The 22,296-nt window shown below is 41.4% G+C and overlaps 1 protein-coding gene across 4 annotated transcripts in view; it reads left to right on the top strand.

Moving 5' to 3' along the window:
* The window catches only part of KIF16B (kinesin family member 16B), a 242,300-nt gene that overhangs the window by 26,407 nt on the left and 193,597 nt on the right, over window positions 1–22,296 (top strand). For all 4 annotated transcript variants that reach the window (XM_075863098.1, XM_075863097.1, XM_075863096.1 and 1 more), the window contains exons 5-8: window positions 1,199–1,315; window positions 9,383–9,480; window positions 11,425–11,534; window positions 16,370–16,512. In XM_075863098.1, the coding sequence (XP_075719213.1) occupies window positions 1,199–1,315; window positions 9,383–9,480; window positions 11,425–11,534; window positions 16,370–16,512 (468 nt within the window). The remainder of the gene's footprint in view (window positions 1–1,198; window positions 1,316–9,382; window positions 9,481–11,424; window positions 11,535–16,369; window positions 16,513–22,296) is intronic.

Raw genomic sequence — 22,296 nt, 5'->3', positions numbered from 1 at the left:
CGATTACTGTAGGACAAAAAACATTTTGTGAACATAGACTATATGAAGCTATCTGCTAAAGTATTGTGATGTGTTTATGAATTGAATTGGTCTTTGTAATGTATGCAGAATGTCAGCCTTCGAACCAGGCAAGTTAGGATTTCTCGGAGAGAAACTAAAAGCCCTTTTACACCGGCCAATTACCGTGCAAACGAGCGTTCACAGAACGCTCATTTTTGATAATTGCCCTTTGTAAACAGGGCAACGATCAGCCGATGAACGAGCAAACGGTCGTTCATTGGCTGAATGATTCGTTTTTAATGCCGACACTATTATCGTATGGGGACTAGCGATCGGAGTAACGAGCGCTTGTCCCCATATTGGCTCTTTGTGAAAGGAGCAAACAACCGCCGATCAACACCGTGTCTCGTTGATCGGCGCCGATTAACACGGCCCGTGTAATATCACATTAAGGCCTAGTTCACTCCCGTGTGTTTGCCTTCCTTTGGAGGTTTATGTCGGAAGAACTCCCAACGTATACCTCTGATGGAAGGCTGCAACATAGGCATACAGTGAAATACGTCACCCGAACTGCGCTGTGGCCAGCGACCACGGCTCTGGAGAAGCATCTGATGTAACTGTCCATATAGCTTCCTGATGTATACATTTAACATATATGAGTGATGGATGACATATAGTGGCATCCGTCACCCATAGGCTTCCACGTAAAAAATCCCCCAAAAAACGTAAACTGCTCGGTTTGCATTTTTTTGTGCTCATACGAATGCTCGTTCCTGATCATTGGCCCATGTAAACATGGCAGCAATCAGCCAACTAATGAGCAAACGCCTGTCTGTTGGCAGGATGAATAATTTATGCTGCCATAAAAATCATCGTTTGTCAGCAAAGCAGGGGATGTGCTGCTGACAATATGCAAACTATACGAGGACGAACAATGGTATTAACGAACGTTCATCCACACAAAGCCATGATCCTTGGTCCATGTAAATGGAGAAAACGAGTGCCGGTTGACCTGTCATAGTCATCGATCGGCGCCCATGTAAAAGGGCCCTAAGAACTTTTCTTAAAAAATTGTCTTTGTCTATAAGCAGAAAATGTTAATGTGTAAGGCCAACTTCAGAAAGTATGAAGCTGTTCTAACTAGATATAAACAATTTTCCAGCTTGCCAATATTCTATTTTGTATTTTTGTTGTCTAGGTTTTCAGAGATCTTGGCACGGATGTTCTTAAATCTGCATTTGAAGGCTATAATGCCTGTGTCTTTGCATATGGACAGACTGGCTCTGGAAAGTCCTATACTATGATGGGTAACCCGGTATGAAAGTTTTTTTGTTACTTCCGTATCATTATTTTTTAAAGGAAAAATATTGGCAATGGCAAAAATAATATTACTAGAGAAGAAAATAAAAAATAATCGCACTGCATAGTACAAGTATACAGAATATTGAGGTTTGTACTGAGACATTGCTAATTTTTTTAGTTTATGACTAAGTTTATATGCATCTGCCGATACAGCACAGTTGTTAAGCAATCAGTTCTTGCAAATGGATGGAAGAAATACTTGAGCGTTGTGCAAGGAGCGCTGCTGCATTAGAGCTGTATGAACATCTTTACTGAGGCGTTACTATACAAAGAGTTCAGATGCTTGTAGATTGTAAAGAGTTGACTTTTGTCGAAAATAACTGTGTTTCGAGGCCAAGCAGATCTATCGCGACAGAATATTTGATAATTGCTGATAATGCAGTTTCCTAATATAATATGTAAAGGGCTGTAAAGTAGAGCTTCACAAACTAAAAAAGCCCAGAATGAGTAGCTGTGATAAAAGGAGATATTACCATTTAACAGTCTGTGCTCACTGATGTATTAAGTTAAGAGATTATTAGGGCAACCACAGATAGGCACCCAACTGGAACAGAAGCAGCAAAGTATTTCTATAAACTAATAACTTGCGCTCCAGATATCCCATTGAGACCGATAATGATAAGTTAATCTAAGTAGATCCTGTTGATCAATTGATAAAAAAAAAAATCACAAAAAGTATAAAAAGAATAAACAAGAGCAATAATGAATGGGTGAATAAACAGGTGCATCTGTGACCAAGAAAAGGCTCTTTAAATTTCCGTTATTGTGCGCTCCATCAGGTCTCCGTTGTTTTTGACAGAATAGCCTAGTCCGTTTCACAGTTTTTTTTTCTGTATGATAAATTGGAAACCTGAGTAAAGTTTAATTGGATCTGTCAGAATCTGTTACACAACGAATCCATCATGGCTCTGTAAATAGTGGAAGCCATGACACTAGTTTGAGGAGAGCCTAAGATAGTAATAATCCCCATTAAAGGGTATATCAATATGATATGCCATTATTTTACCTATAGAACCCCCACCGATCCAGAGAAGGATGGGTCGCAGCGCTACTTTGCCGCTGCGGCCCTTTCACTGCTTTTCTCTGCACATTGGTGCCATGGCTATCTGCTATGCAGGGAGCTGTAGCCTAGCCCCATTCCCTGCACAGCCGGTAGGCCGTAAGCCGCGTGTAGGGAAGTTTTCCATTCTCTGGTTCGGTGTGGGTCCCATAGGTCAAAACCCCTACTGTTTATAAAGTGATAGCAAATCCTATGGATATACCATTTCTCTATAAAATGGGAATAACCATTTAAAGGGAATGTGTTGCCAGCAAAACATGATTTTTTTTTTTTTAGTTAAACAATTAGTGTATAGGTGATTAAACATTGTTCTAATTTATTTTTTTTTTTTCACGAGTCAGGAAATATTATAAATTGGATTCTAATTTATAATATTTCCCATTGCTGGTCACTAGATGGAGCCATTCCCAAAATTGCAGCATTGCATGTGGTAAAGCAACCACATTGCTTTATGCTGCAAAATTGGGTAAAAAGCCCTCGCTCTAGTGAGCTCTCAGCATCCCCCCCCTCCTTTATCCTGGCTAGTGCCGGGAGAAACGAGGGGTTTGAACGGTCTAACCTCCTACACTGTGTGTCGCCATTTTTTGAGCTAACACACAGTGTAGAAGGTTTACATACAGTAGTAAACACGCACTGAACACAAACATACATAGAAATCCCTTACCTGCTCCAGTCGCCGCCGCTCCCTCCGGTCCATCCGCTCCGTCTGCTGCCGCTGCTCCATGTGCACAAGTCCGGAAGCCGCGACCGGAAGTAGTAATCTTACTGTCCGGCCGCGACTTCCGGTCCACAGGAAAATGGCGCCGGACGGCGCGCATTTCAAATTGAACTGTGTGAGAGCGGCGCATGCGCCGTTCACACAGACGGCGTACACCATAGAGACTGCGAACGGGCCCCGTTCGCAGTCCCTATGGGATTGTGGCTGCCGTATTCCATGTCTGTATGTGTCGTTAATCGACACATACAGAAATGGAAAAAAAAATGGCAGCCCCCATAGGGAAGAAAAAGTGTAAAAATAAGAAAAAGTAAAACACAAACACACAAATTAATCCAAACGTTTTTAATAAAGCACTAACATCTTTAACATATTAAAATTTTTTTTGTGGTAACACTGTTCCTTTAAAGCGTACCCAACCTTTTAGGTGACTTTTCAAAATAATTATCTTGTGTGTACATGAGGAATAACAATTTCTGTCCATTATATGACTTGTATTGTGCATTTTTTTTTTAAAGCAGATTTTCCTCCTGCAGGCTACATCTTTAATTCTACGTTTTCTCTGAGCTAGTGGGTAGAGACTAACTGCTATCATGTCTACTATACATTGCACACGTGGGGAGAGAAGAACCCGCTCAGAAACATCCGCAATATGGATGACATTACACAGTAGTAATGACCAACTAAGCTGTGAATCCAGCATTGGAGATATAACACTTACTAGAAAGCTGCAATGTCTCTCTCCAAGGCCTTATTCACACGGACGTGTCCGTTTTGCGCCCGCAAAAAACGCTGTGTTTTGCGCATGCAAAAGGTCCGTGTGGCATCAGCATATGGTGCGTGGCTGTGTGATTTTCGCGCAGTTGGCATCATTATGACACTCTGTTTTTATGTTTACAAACAGAAAAGCACGAGGTGCTTTTCTGTTTTCATTCATTCTTTTTACTACTGTTGCGCGAATCACGCGTGGCACCCGAAAGTGCTTCCGTGTGCCGTGCGCGATTTGCACGCACCCATTGACTTCAATGGGTGCGTGCTGCGCGAAACACGGGCACGTAAAGAACATGTGAGTTTTACGCAGTGCACATACGCTGCGTGAAAATAACGGACAGTCTGAATGGCCCCATTCACTTACATAGGTCCGTGCGACGCGCGTGAAAATCACGCGCGTAGCACGGACGTATAACACGTTCGTGTGAATAAGGCCTAAGTGCTTCTGTTCTCCACCTCCCCTCTAGATAGACTTCTATGGGCAACTGTAACCTAAACTTTCAGTAAGCTGATAGTCCGTTTTGTAGATAAGACGGTGAAAGCAGTAAATTCAGAGTGAGTGAACTTGTTAACGCTATTCACAAGGAGCAATGATTGCAATGTATTGGGACAAAGGTTCGTTAATACGGTCATTCATCCCCATGCGTTTGCATCATGGCAGCACATTTACACACAGAGATGTGCTGTCGATTAGCGACCATTTTTAGGCTGCATTAAAAATCCATATGACCGTTCTTTGGCTGATTGTTGCCCTGCTTACATAGGCCAAGGATCGGAAACAAGCGTTTGTATGAATATTTGTTTTCCCGATCTTTGGCCTGTGTAAAAGGGCCCTCAGAAGGGGGGGGCGTGGAAAGGAACCTGACCAGTAGAAAGAGAGGAGTTTTTCTTATAAGATATATTACAAAGTTTCTTATATTCGCTTGTACTATTGATTTATGCAAAGTTTGTTCAAAGTGCAGTGCCAATTTAAGTAGCAATGCCACAGATCTATAGTTTTGTGTATTAATGACTTAAATAATTGCTCAATAATATAACAGATAATTTAAAGGATGAATTTGTTAGTCTTAAAGATGATTCTCCTAATTATGAAAGGTTAATGGTTTACTAGATGGATTAGTAGAGTATAAATTAGCGTTGCACTGATTTACTTAGGAATTAATTTTTATTCAGCAATTTTGTATGCATCTATTTATCAATTGAACACAGGCACTGCCTTGGGTGGGGGGTTTATCTGGGACCCTTCGTTATTGGTTTACATTAAAATAAATTCAACCATATAATGAATAGCATAATGTATCTTGTTTTATTAATGGGAAAAAAAACAACAACAAAAAACTGCACAGCCATTATCAAATAATTTGGGAATGTGACAGAAGGTTTTTTTGTCTGATACAGTGTTACCACTCATGCGGCTGACTCTGAGCTCTAGGGTCGGACATTGACTTACAGGGTAGTCCCTTACAGGGGGCACTAGAGAGACCATTTTTTTCCCCCACTGAGCATTGTCCTTAAAGGGGTTGTCCACTTTCTGAAAACTGATGACCTATCCACCGGATAGGTCATCAATATATGTTCGGTGCCTGTCCGACATCCGGACCCCGCGCCGATCCGCCACTCTGGCTGCCTCCGGGTGCCGGACGATGTTGCCAAAAGCAAATGGCTCCGGTCAAAGAAAAGCGGCCGAGCTGCAGTTCTGCCGAACGGTCGCTATGCAGTGGTCGGAGCCATCTGCTTCCGGCTCCAACTACTGCATCCCGTTCTAAACATCCGGTGCACGAAGGCAGCCAGAGTTGCGGTCAGTGTGGGGTCCGGGTATCGGACACGCACCAAACCTATACTGATGACCTATCCGGTGGATAGGTCAACAGTTTTCTGAAAGTGGACAACCCCTTTAAGGCTACCTACCAACTGCATCTCCGCAGGAGAATTAGTAACTTCCAAGAGCTGCTTCAAAGGCTTCTCATACAGTCAACCAGAATCCTACTCTCTGACGAGAAACAACAATGCCGATACAGTGCGATCTGCTGATGGTTGTCACTGGTTTGGACATTCATCCGAGTCATGTTTCAAGGCTCTATAAAGGGTCATATATTGACTTACACGGTAGTCACCTATAGGTGGCACTCGGGAGACTGTTGTCTTCCTTCTGGAGGAGAGCTATTTTATATTCTTTTTATTTTCCCAGGGAGAATTGCCCTTAAGACTCCTTACCAGCCTGATCTCCACAAGGAGAATCCGTACCTTCCAAGAATATTTATATATAATAATATATATGCACTATAAAGTTCCTTTAATCCAGCATTGGATAATCTAGAAATTCTGATTATCCATAACTTGTTTCTAGCATAGAACTGAATAATAATTTTGAATTTTACAAGACCAGAAAACAGAGAAAAACCGTTATGTGGCATATTTTATATTAACATTTTATCTTAAAGAGGCTCTGTCACCAGATTTTGCAGCCCCTATCTGCTATTGCAGCAGATCGGCGCTGCAATGTAGATTACAGTAACGTTTTTATTTTTAAAAAACGAGCATTTTTGGCCAAGTTATGACCATTTTTGTAATTATGCAAATGAGGCTTGCAAAAGTCCAAGTGGGTGTGTTTAAAAGTAAAAGTCCAAGTGGGCGTGTATTAGGTGCGTACATCGGGGCGTTTTTAATACTTTTACTAGCTGGGCGCTGTGAAGAGAAGTAACATCCTCTTCTCTTCAGAACGCCCAGCTTGTGACAGTGCAGATCTGTGACGTCACTCACAGGTCCTGCATCGTGACGGCCACATCGGCACCAGAGGCTACAGTTGATTCTGCAGCAGCATCAGCGTTTGCAGGTAAGATCTTTTGTAGCTGCTCTCTACTCCGGCTACTAGAACGGGGTCCCAAGTGGGGAGCATCCCTCTATGGCGTCCTGTTGGGACTATATTTTTTTATTATATAGATGTTATATGGCACCCAATGTAAGATACCATAGTATGATATGAACGCATATAGTTCCGGACAGACCTTTCATAGGAAGGAAAGATGGTGGCTTCCAAAGTCAAGTGACTGTTGCACTGATAGGAACACATGGAGTGTTTCACTGTGTTATTCCGTGTGAATGCTATACCAGGTTGGGCTGTAGCTGCAGTTGACCTCTTGGGATGAATGGTTTATTCCTATTGTAATGCAAGATAATCACACATCTTATATCGTGACAAAATTGCATAACTTGATTAGGGTCCCATCTGCGGTCCGATTGCACAGCAAAATTAGTAGTGTAGCCCTGGCCTGTGCCTTTTGCATTTTAATAGATTTCGTCTTATTCAGTGCAATGTTTGTATTTTACTTTCCATGATCATATATTACTTTTCTTTGTTAGGTTATCCAAAACATACCAATGCCTGTGTGTACATATTGCTGCTATGGTGCCCCCTGGTGTTCTATTGATTCCCTCTCCGAATGTCCATTTAAAGGGGTTATCCAGGAAGTTGTTTCTTAGGGGCTGCAAATGAAATAAATAAAACTAAAAAGCAATACGTACTTATCCCTGCCCCCTTCGATACAGTGCTAATGCTCCGGCGGCAATATCGGTGGTACATGCACGTAGCTTATGACTACTGGAGCCAATCAGAGGGCTTAGCGGTCATATGTTGTATTCCTGATATTATGCCAGAAATACGATTAGTCACCAGAGAGCCCCGCTTAGCCCTCTGATTGGCTGCAGGGGTTACCTCCTACGCAGAAAATGTTTTGACTTTTTTTACTTCACCACCTTTTGAAAAGTTACGCGTAAAGTGGGCAGGGTTATGCAGGAGGGGGCAAGGCCACCATCGGCTCGACATGTTTACTTTAATTTAAACCCAAAATTGCTCATAACAGGAGTAGATTTCAATTTCTGGCGCATAGACTGTCAATGATATGCCATATTTACTAGGAGGCGTTGTCTCTTAATAAATTTGGCACATTTTACTCCGACACACTTCAAATGAGGACTGGCGTAATAAACGCCAGCCTGAATAAATCTCTCCCAGTGCTGGCGTGCTCAATAGTAGGAAATCATTTGGATGCCTGTATATAAGAGGATCTGGGTAGTGGTAGTGGTGCTGAGCTACTGAGTATATGTTCATCAGCACTGAACACTTGGACGTTTTGAGAGAGATTTAAAGGCGCCATAACCAGTATATAACAGGGATATCTAGCCACCGGAGCATTTTTTAAAACTATTTAAAGGAGCACTACACGTTTTTGTTTTTAATTTCTCCCCATTTGTACATTGGTGTTTTTAGTGGGGTGCTGTGTGCAGAAATACTTACCGATCCGTTCCTTAACGTCGTTTTGGGGTCCAGCACCGCCCACGTGAATCACATTCTGACCTGGTCTGGAATCACTTCTTTTGAGAAAACCGGAACTCCGGCTCTCAATGCATTCCTATGGAGCCTCATTCTGGCCTCATTCTGGCTCCCATAGGAATACATTGAGAGCCGGAGTTCCGGTTTTCTCAACAGAAGTGATTCCAGACCAGGTCAGAATGTAGATCACGTGGGCAGCGCTGGACCTGAAAAAGACGTAATGCCGTGATCGGTAAGTACTTCCGCACACAGCACCCCACTAAAACACCAATGTACAAATGGGTGGGGGATATTAAAAAAAAACAAAAAAAAACGTGAAGTGCTTCTTTGAACTGAATTTTTTTTTATATTTTGTGTGAACTTACAGAGAAATTTTTAATCATGAGACAACCCCTTCAAACAAAAAATGATGCGGATACAACCCTAGTATCCTCATTAGTTACAGTAACGTTATGGTCCGTATCACCGCGCCTCACTTACATGGTAAATCTACCCAGCAGTGGTGCAATAAAAAGCCACAGTTGTCCCAAGGATCCTCAGTTTGCTTCATAGGTTGCAGTGATCTGTCTTCCGCTTACAGTCATGCATTTGCGGGATGTAATGAGTATATGTGATTCTATGTAGCACCGTGCACGGTAACTGGAGATGGTGCTGAGAATCATATTGAACTGCTGAGGAATAATCGCTATTCTAATTGAAATGCTGTTCCTGTTGCTAATGTGTAAACAAAGTCGAGAGTTTTAAGCCCAAAATTACAAATTTGACAGTCTGTATAAGCATTTAAATTCTTTTCTTATTTCATGTTGTTAAAGCTACCTTTTTGGATTTATCTCTGGTTCTAGTAAAGCTGGGTGACAACCAATGTAGCCGCTATTACACATCTCTGCAAGCGTCATCCGGCTTTTTTTGGAATTGTGAATGGCAAATCTGCCTAGATATATTACTGCATGACTAAGCAGATTCGCAATTGCATGTGACAACCCCTGTGGAAGTTCTAATGGCAGACATATTGGTTGTCACCGAGCTTTTCCAGAAACCCATATAAATGAGAAATACTTGGTCAGGAATTTTTACTATGTGGTTAGATATTGTGTGTAGACTGGTATACATAATGTTCAAATCCAAAATTTTTCTGCTTACACAGGGAGATTCTGGTCTAATACCGAGGATTTGTGAAGGATTGTTCAGTAGGATTGCTGACGTTACCAGGAAGGGGATTGCATCTTTTCGTACAGAAGTCAGGTAAATGTGAAATGTTAGAAAAAGGTCAACTGCCGCACTCCTAAAAATACCTGTACAAGAAAAAGTGTAAATTCACCTTTAATGTGGATGGATAGTGTTCATCTGTTTTAAAGGGGTTGTCCACTTTATTTCTTCTAATGTTAGAACAAATAGAGGGGCCCCTGCCCTAAGTCAACATCACTTTTTTATCTGTAACATACAGCGATCAGCCATAACATGGCTGGAATATATAAGGCAGCAAGTGAACAGTCCGTTTTTGAAGTTGATGTGTTGAAAGCAGGAAAAATGGGCGAGCGCAAGAAACTGAGCGACTTTGACCAGGGCCAAATTGTGATGGATAGACGACTGGGTTTGAGCATCTCTAAAACGGCAGGTCTTGTGGTGGGTTCCCGGTGTTATGACCTACCAAAAGTAGCCCAAGAATGGACAAGCGGTGAACCGCTGACAGGGTCATCGGTGTCAGAGGCTCATTGATGCATGTGGACAGTGAAGGCTAGCCTGTCTGGTCTGATCCCGCAGCAGAATTACTGTAGCACAAATTAATGAAAAAGTTAATGCTGGATATAATAAATAGAAGTGTCAGAACACACACAGCATCACAGCTTGCTGCATTTGTGGCCGCGTAGTCACAGATCAGTCAGAGTACTCATGCTCTTCCCCTCTGTCCACTGCCGAAGTGCCTACAATGGGAATGTGGGCATCAGAACTGGATCATGGGGCAATTGATAAAGGCCGTCTGGTCTGAGAAATCACATGTTATTTTACATGGGGACGGTTGGGTGTGCGTGCGTCACTTACTTGGGCAAGAGATGGCACCAGAATGTGCTATGGGAAGAAGACTAGCAGGCAGAGGCAGTGTGATGCTCAGGGTAATGTCCTGCTGAGATACCTTGGGTGCTGGCATTCAGGTGGTTGGTACTTTGACATGTACCACCTACCTTCACAGTGTTGCAAATCAAGTACACCGCTTTGTGGCAACAGTTTTCCCATGCGCCCGGCCATGCTTCAAAAATTGTTCAAGGTGCTGAGCCTCCAAATTCTCAAAATCTCAATTTAATTGCGCATCTGCTGGAAAAGTCTGATTCACGATGACCCGGACTTAAAGAATATGCTGCTAATATCTTGCTGCCAGATATCACAGGACACCTTCAGAGATCTTGTAAAGTCCATCCAGGGGTCAAAGCTATTTTGGCGGCACAAGGGGAACCTACACAATGTTAGGCAGGTGGTCTTAATATTATGGCTGATCAGTGTAAACCTTGAATGGAGGGTACATAATACATAGCTGTTTGGTGCCAGCCCTTTCAGTTGCACAAATATGTACCATATGTGCTAGGAACATTTTCTGAAAGTGAAGTCACGTTAACATTTTAGTTACTAAATGTCAATTTTTTTTTTTCATAGAACTTCTCAAAGGGGTTTTCCAGCTTCTGACAACTGATAACCTATCCGCAGGATAGGTCATCAGTACATGATCTGTGGGGGTCCGACACCCGGGCTCCGCACAGATCAGCTGGTCCAGTGCCTCCGTGCACTGGACGTACAAGCCAGAAGCACTTAGCTTCAGCCACGGAATAGCGGCCGAGCTGCAGTACTGAAGCTCTGCTCCTATTCAAGTGAATAGGAGCGGACCTGCAGTTCTGCAGCACGGCCACTATGCTATGTATGGAGCCAACTGCATCCGGCTCCGTACATATCATTATGTGCCACAACATCCGGTGCCCGCAGCTCATCGGTGCGGGGTCCGGGTGTCTGACCTATCCGGTAGGTCATCCGTTGTCACAAGGTGGATAACCCCTTTAATCTAAAGTACTGATGTTCTGAGCCACATAACATGGTTAAACTGATTAATTTTCTGGTCACATTTCTTATGTTTTAAGCCTACTTTTCTGTAGGATATGATACCTCTATATTTATTTAAGTATTTTGTGTAAATTCTTCCAGCTACCTAGAAATTTACAATGAAAGAGTAAGAGACCTACTAAGAAGAAAGTCATCCAAGACCTTTAATTTACGAGTTCGAGAGCACCCTAAAGAAGGTCCATATGTTGAAGGTAGGAATGAACACGTGCTTCACTTGGGCAAATCGTATTATTATTTAAAATATAGTATTATTATTGCTATTGTATAGTTTTCCTTGTTAACAGGTCTTAATATAAACACTATTCATTAAATGAAATATGCAGCAATATTATACTTAAAGGCTAGAGACCTTGATGGGAATGTCTGATTGAAAGGGGCCAACTGCTGGGAAACGGAGTGCCACTTTTTCCCCGTCAGGTCTTCTCTGCTTTCTCTAGGGGCAGCATGGTCGGCCATTGACTAATGGTTGCAGCGGGTCGGACCTCTGCTAATTTGACATTTTTGGCGTATCCTCATTCTATACCATAAATATTTCTCCTGTGGCAATCCATTAAAAGGGAAGGACCACTTTCCCAATCAAAATTATTATTATTTTTAATTCCAAAGCATCTAAAATGCCACAACGGGCTTATGGTTTCCATGGTAACAGACTGCAAACAAGCCCTGTGTAGTCTGATCCTGCAGTCATACTCACTTCTCACTGTCCCCTACTTGCTAACCTCAGAAATGGAAGGGGGTATGATTACAGGATCAAACTAAACGGGTTTGGTTTGTCTGTTACATAGATCTCCATGGATAATACATAGGTCTGAAAAACAATAATATTTTTTTTTAAATGGTATTTGCTTCATTTTTCATTTAAAATGCATTGTAACATATAGTTACATAGTTAGTACGGCTGAAAAAAGACACATGTCCATCAAGTTCAACCAAGGGAAGGGAAAAGGGAAGGAAAAATTTCTACACATAGGAGCTAATATTTTTTTGTTCTAGGAAATTATCTAACCCTTTTTTAAAGCCATCTCCTGTCCCTGCTGTGACCAGCTCCTGCGGTAGGCTATTCCATAAATTCACAGTTCTCACTGTAAAGAAGCCTTGTCGCCTCTGCAGCTTGAACCTTTTTTTCTCCAGACGGAGGGAGTGCCCCCTTGTTTTTTGAGGGGGTTTTACAAGGAACAGGATTTCACCATATTTTTTGTATGTGCCATTAATATATTTATATAAGTTAATCATGTCCCCCCTTAGTCTTCTTTTTTCAAGGCTAAATAGGTTTAATTCTTTCAATCTTTCCTCATAACTTAAATTCTCCATGCCCCTTATTAGCTTCGTTGCTCTTCTTTGTATTTTTTCCAACTCCAGGGCATCCTTTCTATGAACTGGAGCCCAGAACTGAACTGCATATTCTAGATGAGGCCTCACTAATGCTTTGTAAAGTGGCATTATTACATCCCTGTCCCGCGAGTCCATGCCTCTTTTAATACACGACAATATCCTGCTGGCCTTTGAAGCAGCTGATTGACACTGCATGCTGTTATTGAGTTTATGATTTACAAGTACACCCAGATCCTTCTCAACAAGTGAATCCGCCAGTGTAGCGCCCCCTAGGACATATGATGCATGCAGGTTGTTGGTACCAAGATGCATAACTTTACATTTATCTACATTAAACTTCATTTGCCAAGTGGACGCCCAAACACTTAGTTTGTTTAAATCTGCCTGTAATTCATGAACATCTTCCATAGTCTGAACTATATTACATAGCTTGGTGTCATCTGCAAAAATAGAAATAGTGCTATTAATCCCATCCTCTATATCATTAATAAATAAGTTGAATAATAGGGGTCCCAGCACTGAACCCTGGGGTACACCACTTATAACCGGGGACCATTCAGAGAAGGAATCATTGACCACAACCCTCTGGATACGGTCCTTGAGCCAATTCTCAATCCAATTACAAACTATATTTTCTAAACCTATAGTCCTTAATTTACCCATTAGGCGTCTATGGGGGACAGTGTCAAATGCCTTTGCAAAGTCCAAAAACACTAAATCCACAGCGGCCCCTCTGTCTAGACTTCTGCTCACCTCTTCATAAAAACAGATTAGGTTAGTTTGACAACTTCTGTCCTTAGTAAAACCGTGCTGGCTGTCACTTATAATGCTATTTATTGTCACATAATCCTGTATATAGTCCCTCAATAGCCCCTCAAACATTTTCCCCACGATGGATGTTAAGCTTACTGGTCTATAATTACCCGGGGAAGACCTAGAGCCCTTTTTGAAAATAGGCACCACATTTGCCCTGCGCCAGTCCCTTGGCACTATACCAGTCACTAGAGATTCTCTGAATATTATGAAAAGGGGGACAGAAATAACTGAACTAAGCTCTTTAAGAATTCTAGGGTGTAACCCATCTGGTCCCGGAGCCTTGTGCACATTTATTTTATTTAATTTAGCTTGGACCATCTCTACATTCATCCAATTCAGTATATCAACTGATATATTAACAGCACTGGCACCGGCTACATCAGCTGCTCTTTCTTCTGTTGTATATACAGAGCTAAAGAACCCATTTAGTAACTCTGCCTTCTCTTGATCCCCTGTGATCAACTCCCCATTACCATTATCTAGGGGTCCTACATGTTCAGACCTTGGCTTTTTTGCATTTATATGCTTGAAGAATTTTTTAGGATTTGTTTTACTATCCTTGGCCACCTGCCTTTCATTTTGTATTTTTGCTAATTTTATTACATTTTTACAGATTTTATTAAGCTCTTTATATTTTACAAAGGCTACAGCTGTACCCTCAGATTTGTATTTTTTAAATGCCCTTTTTTTGTCATGTATTGGCCCTTTCACAGAAGGTGTAAGCCATGTGGGGTTTAATTTGAGTCGTTTATACTTATTACCTGTAGGAATAAATTTTGCACTATAATAACTCAAAGTAGATTTGAAAATCTCCCATTTATCATTTGTTCCATTATTTGACATTAGTTCTTCCCAGTCTATATCCTGAATTGCAGCCCTCATCCTGGGAAAATTGGCTTTCTTAAAATTAAATGTTTTTGCCCTCCCAGCCTGCGTTTGTTTTTTACAGTATAGGTAAAATGTAACTATATTATGATCACTGTTACCGAGGTTTTCACGAACATTGACATTCCCAACAAGATCTGCATTATTAGAAATGACCAGATCCAACAGAGCTTCACCTCTAGTCGGGTCTTCCACAAACTGGCCCATAAAATTTTCCTGCAACAGGTTGAGGAAATGTCTCCCCTTTGCAGTTGAAGCCGAACCATGACACCAATTAATATCCCGGAAATTAAAATCTCCCATTATCACTACAGTACCCGCCTGTGCAGCCCGCTCCATCTGTTTATATATCTGACCTTCCATCTCCTCAGTTATATTGGGGGGTCTATAGATTACACCAAAAGTAATTTTTTCAGTGTTTACCTCCCTTTCTAGTTCCACCCACAAGGTTTCAACCTCCTCACAGTCTTCACCCACTATTGTCTCTTTCACACTCGCCTTCATATCACTTCTCACATACAGACATACACCACCACCTTTCCTATTTGTCCTGTCTTTCCGAAAAAGTGTAAAACCCTGTAGATTTACAGCCCAGTCATGTGAAGAGTCCAGCCATGTTTCAGCAACGCCAACTATATCTATATTTTCTTCCAGTATCAAAGCCTCCAGCTCCCCCATTTTGCTTGCTAGACTTCTGGCATTTGTGAACATACACTTTAACTTGCCTGTCAGTTTTTCACTTTTATTATCAGAAATGTGATTTGACATTAATCGGTCCTTTTTATTTACACTGATGTTTTGTAACGAAAGGATCTCCTTATCTTGTTGTCTAGTCCTCTCCCCACATTCTGTTTCTCCCACCACCAATATAGTCTGACCCCTCTCTAACCTGGCTACCCCTTTTTTTTCTACATTGACCTCCCTCCTCAGCCCTAGTTTAACAATTGTAAAAAATTGGGTTCGAAAGTGGACCTTGCATTTAAAGTGTACGTTTGTATCAAAATTTCACTGTTGAAAATGTACACATGAAGTTAAGCAACATTGTATATACTACTAGTTTTGAATTTTCTTTTTTTTTTTCCATTCTTCACTGCTGCTCTTGAATTCTTTTTTTAACTTTTGACATGAGTAGAGAGGAAATCATTATGTAACTTAATAGACAAACCATATGGATCCCCTTGCACCACTTGTCGTCCCACTCCTTCCTTCATTTGGTGTGATTTCCTATCTTCTCACCAACGCATGCTCCGAGAAGTATCCAAAGCACCCGTCATCTCCAGTGCCTTAGATACTCCTGAAATCTGTATTAAGTACATAATACATAGAGATGGAATTTTGTAAATAGTTTTTCAAAAGCATAGTATTACAGTTTTGTTGCAGGATTTTAGGCTGTGACTTTAATGATCAGAGTGCCACCAAAAGTCAGGTTAGCCACATGAATTTAAAAAAATGTCTCGAATTGCAACTACACAGCAGGTAGTGGCTACTCCATAGGTGTTTTTTTATTTAGCTGAAGAAGTTGTCGGAGTTCCAGTATGTGGCACTCTTACAGCATATCTGTATATTACATTTATGCTAATTTGGTTGTGCTAAAACTAGTAATATCAAACACTTATTTTGAAGTACAGCATATTACAGGGACAGGACCGTTCTCCTATTAGCCCGTTTGGCTAATGGAGCGCACAAAGAATACTCCGGACTTCTAGTTATTAGTCCGATGCTTTCATGAGCAAAGTGCTCCCCCCGCCTTGCCCCGGCCCCCACGCAATGATTGACAAGCTGCTGTATATGTAGATACACAGCAGCCAGCCATCAACCCCTACTGAGAGTCATGGGAGTGTTCTTGTGAATACGCCGGACTCATGACTGTGAGTTCATAATAGCCAAATAGCACAATTTTTTTGTGCCATTTTGGCTAATGGGAGAATGGACCCATCCCTGTAAAGTGCTACCCTTACCTATTATCCTTTTCTGTTTTACCTCATATTTTCAGATTTATCAAAGCACTTAGTTCAGAATTACAGTGATGTGGAGGAGCTAATGGATGCTGGGAATATTAATAGAACCACAGCTGCCACGGGAATGAATGATGTGAGCAGTCGATCACACGCCATCTTTACCATCAACTTCACTCAGGTATTGTGTTGTCTGGTTACCAAGCTATGATTTTTTCTACTTGCTTCCGTGTCTGTGAATCTGTCTTTGTAGGAATCTTTTACATATAAAGCCACATGCAAACTTGTGTAAATGGGAAAATCAAGTGCAGTATATTTTCCTGAAGAATCTCTGAACCGGAAATCTTGAAAGCACTAATGATCATGGGGGGCAGACATTTTTCTGGATCAGTAATCTTATTGAAACACATTACCAACAACATGAAATTGCTGTTTACAGAGAACAAGCAATATTCAGCTGTACATTAATTTAAAGCGGTTGCCCAGGATTGCTGCCTTGGCTGCTGTATGGAGATATATGTATGGGCATGGGGTTGCTTTTTTAAAAGAAAAAAAATGTAACTTCACAAAACATGGTTACCACTTCTTTTAAAATGCAGACCGACGCTTGAATTGAAGTGTACATGAGGTGAGAAAAGGATTAAAGGGGATTTCCCACAAGGGACATTTATGGCATATCCACAGGATATGTCATAAAAGTAAGATAGATGCAGGAACCAACTCTGGAACAATTCCCCCTAAACCCCGTTCTAGCTTTTTGCGCTCATGCTGACTCCCGGCCACTTCCTGATTACATGGTCGGGAGTTACGGAAACGGCGTAACTCGCTGAGCTACGCTGTTTCTGTAACTCCAATAGTAGTGAATGGCAGTTATGGAAGCAGCGTAGCATGCGAGCCACGTTGTTTCAGTAACTACCATTCAGTTCTATGGGGCTTACGAAAACAGCGTGAAACAGTGTTTTCTCCTTCATGGTCGGAAATTAGCCAGAACGCAAAGCGTAATAGGTGCGGGTCCCAGAGGTGGGACCCGCATCTAGCTGACATTTGATACATCCTGTGGATATGTCATAAATGTCTCTTGTGGGAAAACCCCTTTAAGAAAACTTTAAACCAAGAAGCGGGATTGGATTGGGGGTTTAAAAGGCGGTTGAGTCTTTAGAAATTTGCCGCATAATGTGGATTGTGTTTTATAGTGGTCTCCAGTACGGAGGTAATGGAGCATTGTGCGGTTAATATGTTTTAAGTATCCTTTTTAATATTTTAAATATTTGGTGGTTTGATCACTTGACACTTACTATGTAGAACTTTTGAGGATGAATTCTATTCTATGGATGAGATTTGCAGTCATATTTTTATATTGCTGTTTGGTATAATTTGATTTACACATTTCTAATACCTTGTGAGCATCTTTTTGATTGCTTGTTTTGTGTTCTATGTCAATTTTGCTACATTTTTAATGATCTTCGGAGGATTCAATAAAGATTCTTAGCCTATTAACATTTGATGTGGACTCTGTGACCTATAGTATATGCAGGTTATGTGTATGGCAAAAGCAATACCCAGTTACCAGAATGAGGTCAAATAGGATTCGTTACGTAGTTAGGGGACTAAAAAAAGACCTAAATACATCAAATTCAAAGTTTAAGTGCTCTTGCACATGACTGATGTGCCACTTGGGCCGTTTTTAACGGCATCCGAGTGGCACCCGATAGTCTTCACGGATCCATTCACTTTAGCGGGTGAATCGGGTCCGTATAAAGCTTACACGATTCTCGGATCCGAGGAAAGATAGGACATGTCCTATCTTTCCACGGATTACTGTCGAGACTCAGCCGGCGCACATGGTCGTGTGCATGAGGCATTATACTTTTAAACCCAGTTGATCCAGAGGAAGGCAAAAGCCCACCCTGAATGGTAAAGACCCAATTTGCCATAATCCATGATCCCTGCTGCCAGTCGTTCAGATCCTCGGATCATTATGCTACATTAATTTTACAAGGAAGATGTCTAATCCTTTCTTAAATCTATCCACACTCTTTAGCTGTTATGAAATCCTGCGAGAGCATGTTCCATAACTTTATGGTTCGTGATGAAATTGCTCTTAATCTAGACATGGGTCCCACCTCTTGTACCCGTACCTATCTCTAGAACGAGGTCCCCTAAACCCCGTTCTAGGTTTTTGTGCTCAAGCTGAGTCCTGGCCACTACCACATGGATTACATGGTCAGGAGTTACGGAAATGGCATAACTCGCTGAGCTACGCTGTTTCTGTAACTCCCATAGTAGGGAATGGCCTCTACAGAAGCAGCGTAGCATGCTGTTCCCGTAACTACTATTCAGTTCTATAGGAGTTACGGAAACCGCGTAGCTCAGCGAGTTACACTTTTTCTGCAACTCCCAACCGTGTAATCAGTAAGTGGCCGGGAGGTAGCGTGATCACAAAAAGCTAGAATGGGATTTAGGGTCCCCGTTCTAGAGGGAGGTGCGGGTCCCAGAGATAGGACCCGCATCTATCTGACATTTGTAACATATCCTGTGGATACGTCCTAAATGTCTCTGATGGGGAAAACCTCTTTAATGACTACTCTTTGAATATGGTCTGTTAGCCAATTTTGTATCCAATCACAAATTGCACGATTTAAAGTAATGGACCTTAACATGTGAGGGACCGTATCAAATACTTTAAAGAAAAAAATCCAGGTATATAGGGTCTACTACTCCATAAAAAGCACCTAAATTGGTTTGACACAACCATTTTTTTTTTTTACAAAGTCATGCTGGTTGTTAATGATTATATTATTTTCTAAATCATAATATTCAATATGATCCCTTATTAAATATTCAGGTGACTTTCCAACTATAGAGGTTATACTTACCGACCTATAGCTGTCAGGCTTTATCTGTGAACTTTTCAATTGGAGTAACCGCTATATGCCAGTCCATTAGCACCTTGCCTGTATGTAGGGAATCCTTGAATAACAAAAATTAAGGTTTTTCAGTCACAAAGCTAAGTTCTTCAAGAACACGAGGCTGTAACCATCAGGCTCGAGAGCTTTATTCACATTAATAAGTATTAGTTATTATGTCATTAGCAGTATTCGTGAACATATCCCCAGCAGGCTGCTCTTTGTGAACACAGATGAGAGATGTATTTAATAGCTCTGCCTCTCAATGCCACTTGTGACCAAATTATCTTCTACATCAGTTATTCGTCCAACTTTTTAGTTGTTTTTTTTTTGTTATTCATTCTACTCTCCTCTGCAATTTGCTTCTACTTGAGTTCGTGTAATTGCCTTCTTGTAGCTTTTATTGCCAACCTTCTAGATCATAAATGCAGAATTTGTACCTGTAGACTTCGAGATTTAAATTCTTACTTTTTCGCATTTATTTCTCTTTTTACCTAGTCGGCAAACCACATGGACTTAGATAAAATTGTTTAGTTCTTGCTCCCCATAGGAATAAACTGTCTAGTTTATCTATTTGTGATCCCCTTAAACAATTGCCATTTTTTCCTCAGTGCCCATTGTATGACCTGTGTATGAAGACTTCAGACTAACCCGACAATATTAGAATGTTGCATAACTTTTCATTATCCGATGCTTAAGTTTTATTTACTTAAGAATAGAGAACCCCTTTAATAGGATATATTACAAGGCATTATATGAAAAAACAAGAATGGGCAGGCACACCGCCTATCTATGGAGCGCATAGTTTATGCCCTGGAACAATCAACTAAAACTACCAGAGAAAGTAGGGCATAAAAATTGACATGCACCTCCAAAACTGTATCAAAACAGTAACAAAATTTTTATTGACACCAAAAAGGAGAAGACAAACAAGTTAAAAACGTTGTATACAAAAATTCATATAGTGATCCATAATAAGATACACCGTAAAGTGCGCAAGAGCCCCAAACTAGATCAGACCTGTGGAATTACCACATGTATTGAAGTGTATTATTAGGGCCATTCGTGTGTCCGGCAGGTCTGATCTAGTTTGGGGCTCTTGCGCACTTTACGGTGTATCTTATTATGGATCACTATTTGAATTTTTGTATACAACGTTTTTAACTTGTTTGTCTTCTCCTTTTTGGTGTCAATAAAAATGTTCGTTCTTTTTTTATACAATTTTGGAGGAGGATGTCAATTTTTTTGCCCTAATTTCTCTGAATTTTTAGATATTACAAGGCATTGACTAAACGCCTTTAACCCCTTCCCCCTGCTGGCATTCTGGGCCCTAATGTCCAAGCCATTTTTTAGATTTTTCCATTGTCACATTCGAAGAGCTGTAACTTTTTTATTTTTGCGTCGGCATAGCTGTATAAGGTCTTGTTTTTTGCGGGACGACTTGCAGTTTTTATTGGTACCATTTGAGAGTAGATGCGACTTTTTGATCACTTTTTATCACATTTTTTTTAAGTCAGGATTAACAGAAAACAGCAATTTTTCCATTGTTTTTTATTTTATTTTTTACGGCGTTCACAGAGCGGGTTAAATAATGTAACAGCTTTATAGTCGGGGTCGTTACGGACGCGGCGATACCAAATATGTGTAACTTTTTTGCTTTATTGTCGTTTTTTTTAATAGTAAAGCATTTTGTAAGGGGAAAAGCTGGGTTTTTCATTTTTTTTTTTCACTTTTTTTTTTTATTAACTTTATTAAACTTTTTTTACTTTTTTACTAGTCCCACTAGGGGACTTCACTATCCTCCGATCGCTATTATAATACACTGCAATACTTTTGTATTGCAGTGTATTACTGCCTGTCCGTTTAAAACGGACAGGCATCTGCTAGGTCATGCCTGCGGCATTATCTAGCAGGCATTCGCTGCAGGCAGACCTGGGGGTCTTTATTAGACCCCCGGCTGCCATAGAAGACACAGACACTCGGCGATTTTATCGCCGGGTGTCAGTGAGATGAGAGGGAGCTCCCTCCCTCTCTCCAAAACCATTCAGATGCGGTGCTCGCTATTGTGCACCGCATCTGAAAGGTTAAACAGGTGAGATCGATACTAATATCGATCTCACCCGGCAGAGCAGGGACGCCCCCAGCCCTCAGCTGCTTCTGGCAGCTGAGAGCAGGGATATTTCACGGCTCCCTGCTCTGTTTACTTTATTCTACAGCAGCGACGTAGTTTGGCGGCGCTCTAGAATAAAGCCCACTAATGACCGCCGTAAAAAGACGTATCGGCGGTCATTAAGGGGTTAAACAACCTCTCTTATGCAGCCTAGAAGTTGGCTCTATTCATATAACGGAAACCATGACGGCGGTGTCGGATCTGCACTTAATGGACAATAATGGCGCCTGATGGGCCCTAGCGACTAGAATGGACTTTGTCGAGGTTCCTTCGTGGTGTTAGTAGTTTTCCCGGAAAAAAATGGAGCAGCATGCGGCGCTATATTTCAGTCAAATTTTATGGAGTCTGCGACGGAGTCTCTGAACGCAGTCCCCAATGCAGATGTAAACAGAACCTTAGTGTCATGTTGTAGGTTCATGTATGTATTATTTAATGCTGACAACCATGTTATCAGTGTTGTGGTTATAGTCCTCATTAAGGCTATGTTCACACTGAGTATTTTGCCGAGTTTTTTGACGCGTAAACCGCGTCGCAAAACTTGCCAGAAACGGCCCGAAAATGCCTTCCATTAATTTCAATGGGAGGCGTCGGCGTCTTTTTCCCGCGAGCAGTAAAACTGCCTCGCGGGAAAAAGAAGTGACATGCCCTATCTTCGGGCGCTTCCGCCTCTGACCTCCCATTGACTTCAATGGGAGGCAGAGAAAGCGTATTTCGCAGTGTTTTATGCCCGCGGCGCTCAATGGCCGCGGGCGAAAAACTCAGCGAAAATCGGCGTGCAGGCAGAGGAAAATCTGCCTCAAACTTCCAAACTGAATTTTGAGGCAGATATTCCTAATGCAAAATACTCTGTGTGAACATAGCCTTACAGTCCCTGTTTTGTTAATGGCAC

The sequence above is a fragment of the Rhinoderma darwinii genome, chromosome 4, assembly GCF_050947455.1.
Source record: "Rhinoderma darwinii isolate aRhiDar2 chromosome 4, aRhiDar2.hap1, whole genome shotgun sequence".
NCBI classification, from domain to species: Eukaryota; Metazoa; Chordata; class Amphibia; order Anura; family Rhinodermatidae; genus Rhinoderma; species Rhinoderma darwinii.
The sequence above is the reverse complement of the archived record's forward strand: the minus strand, read 5'-3'. Positions and strand labels throughout refer to the sequence as shown.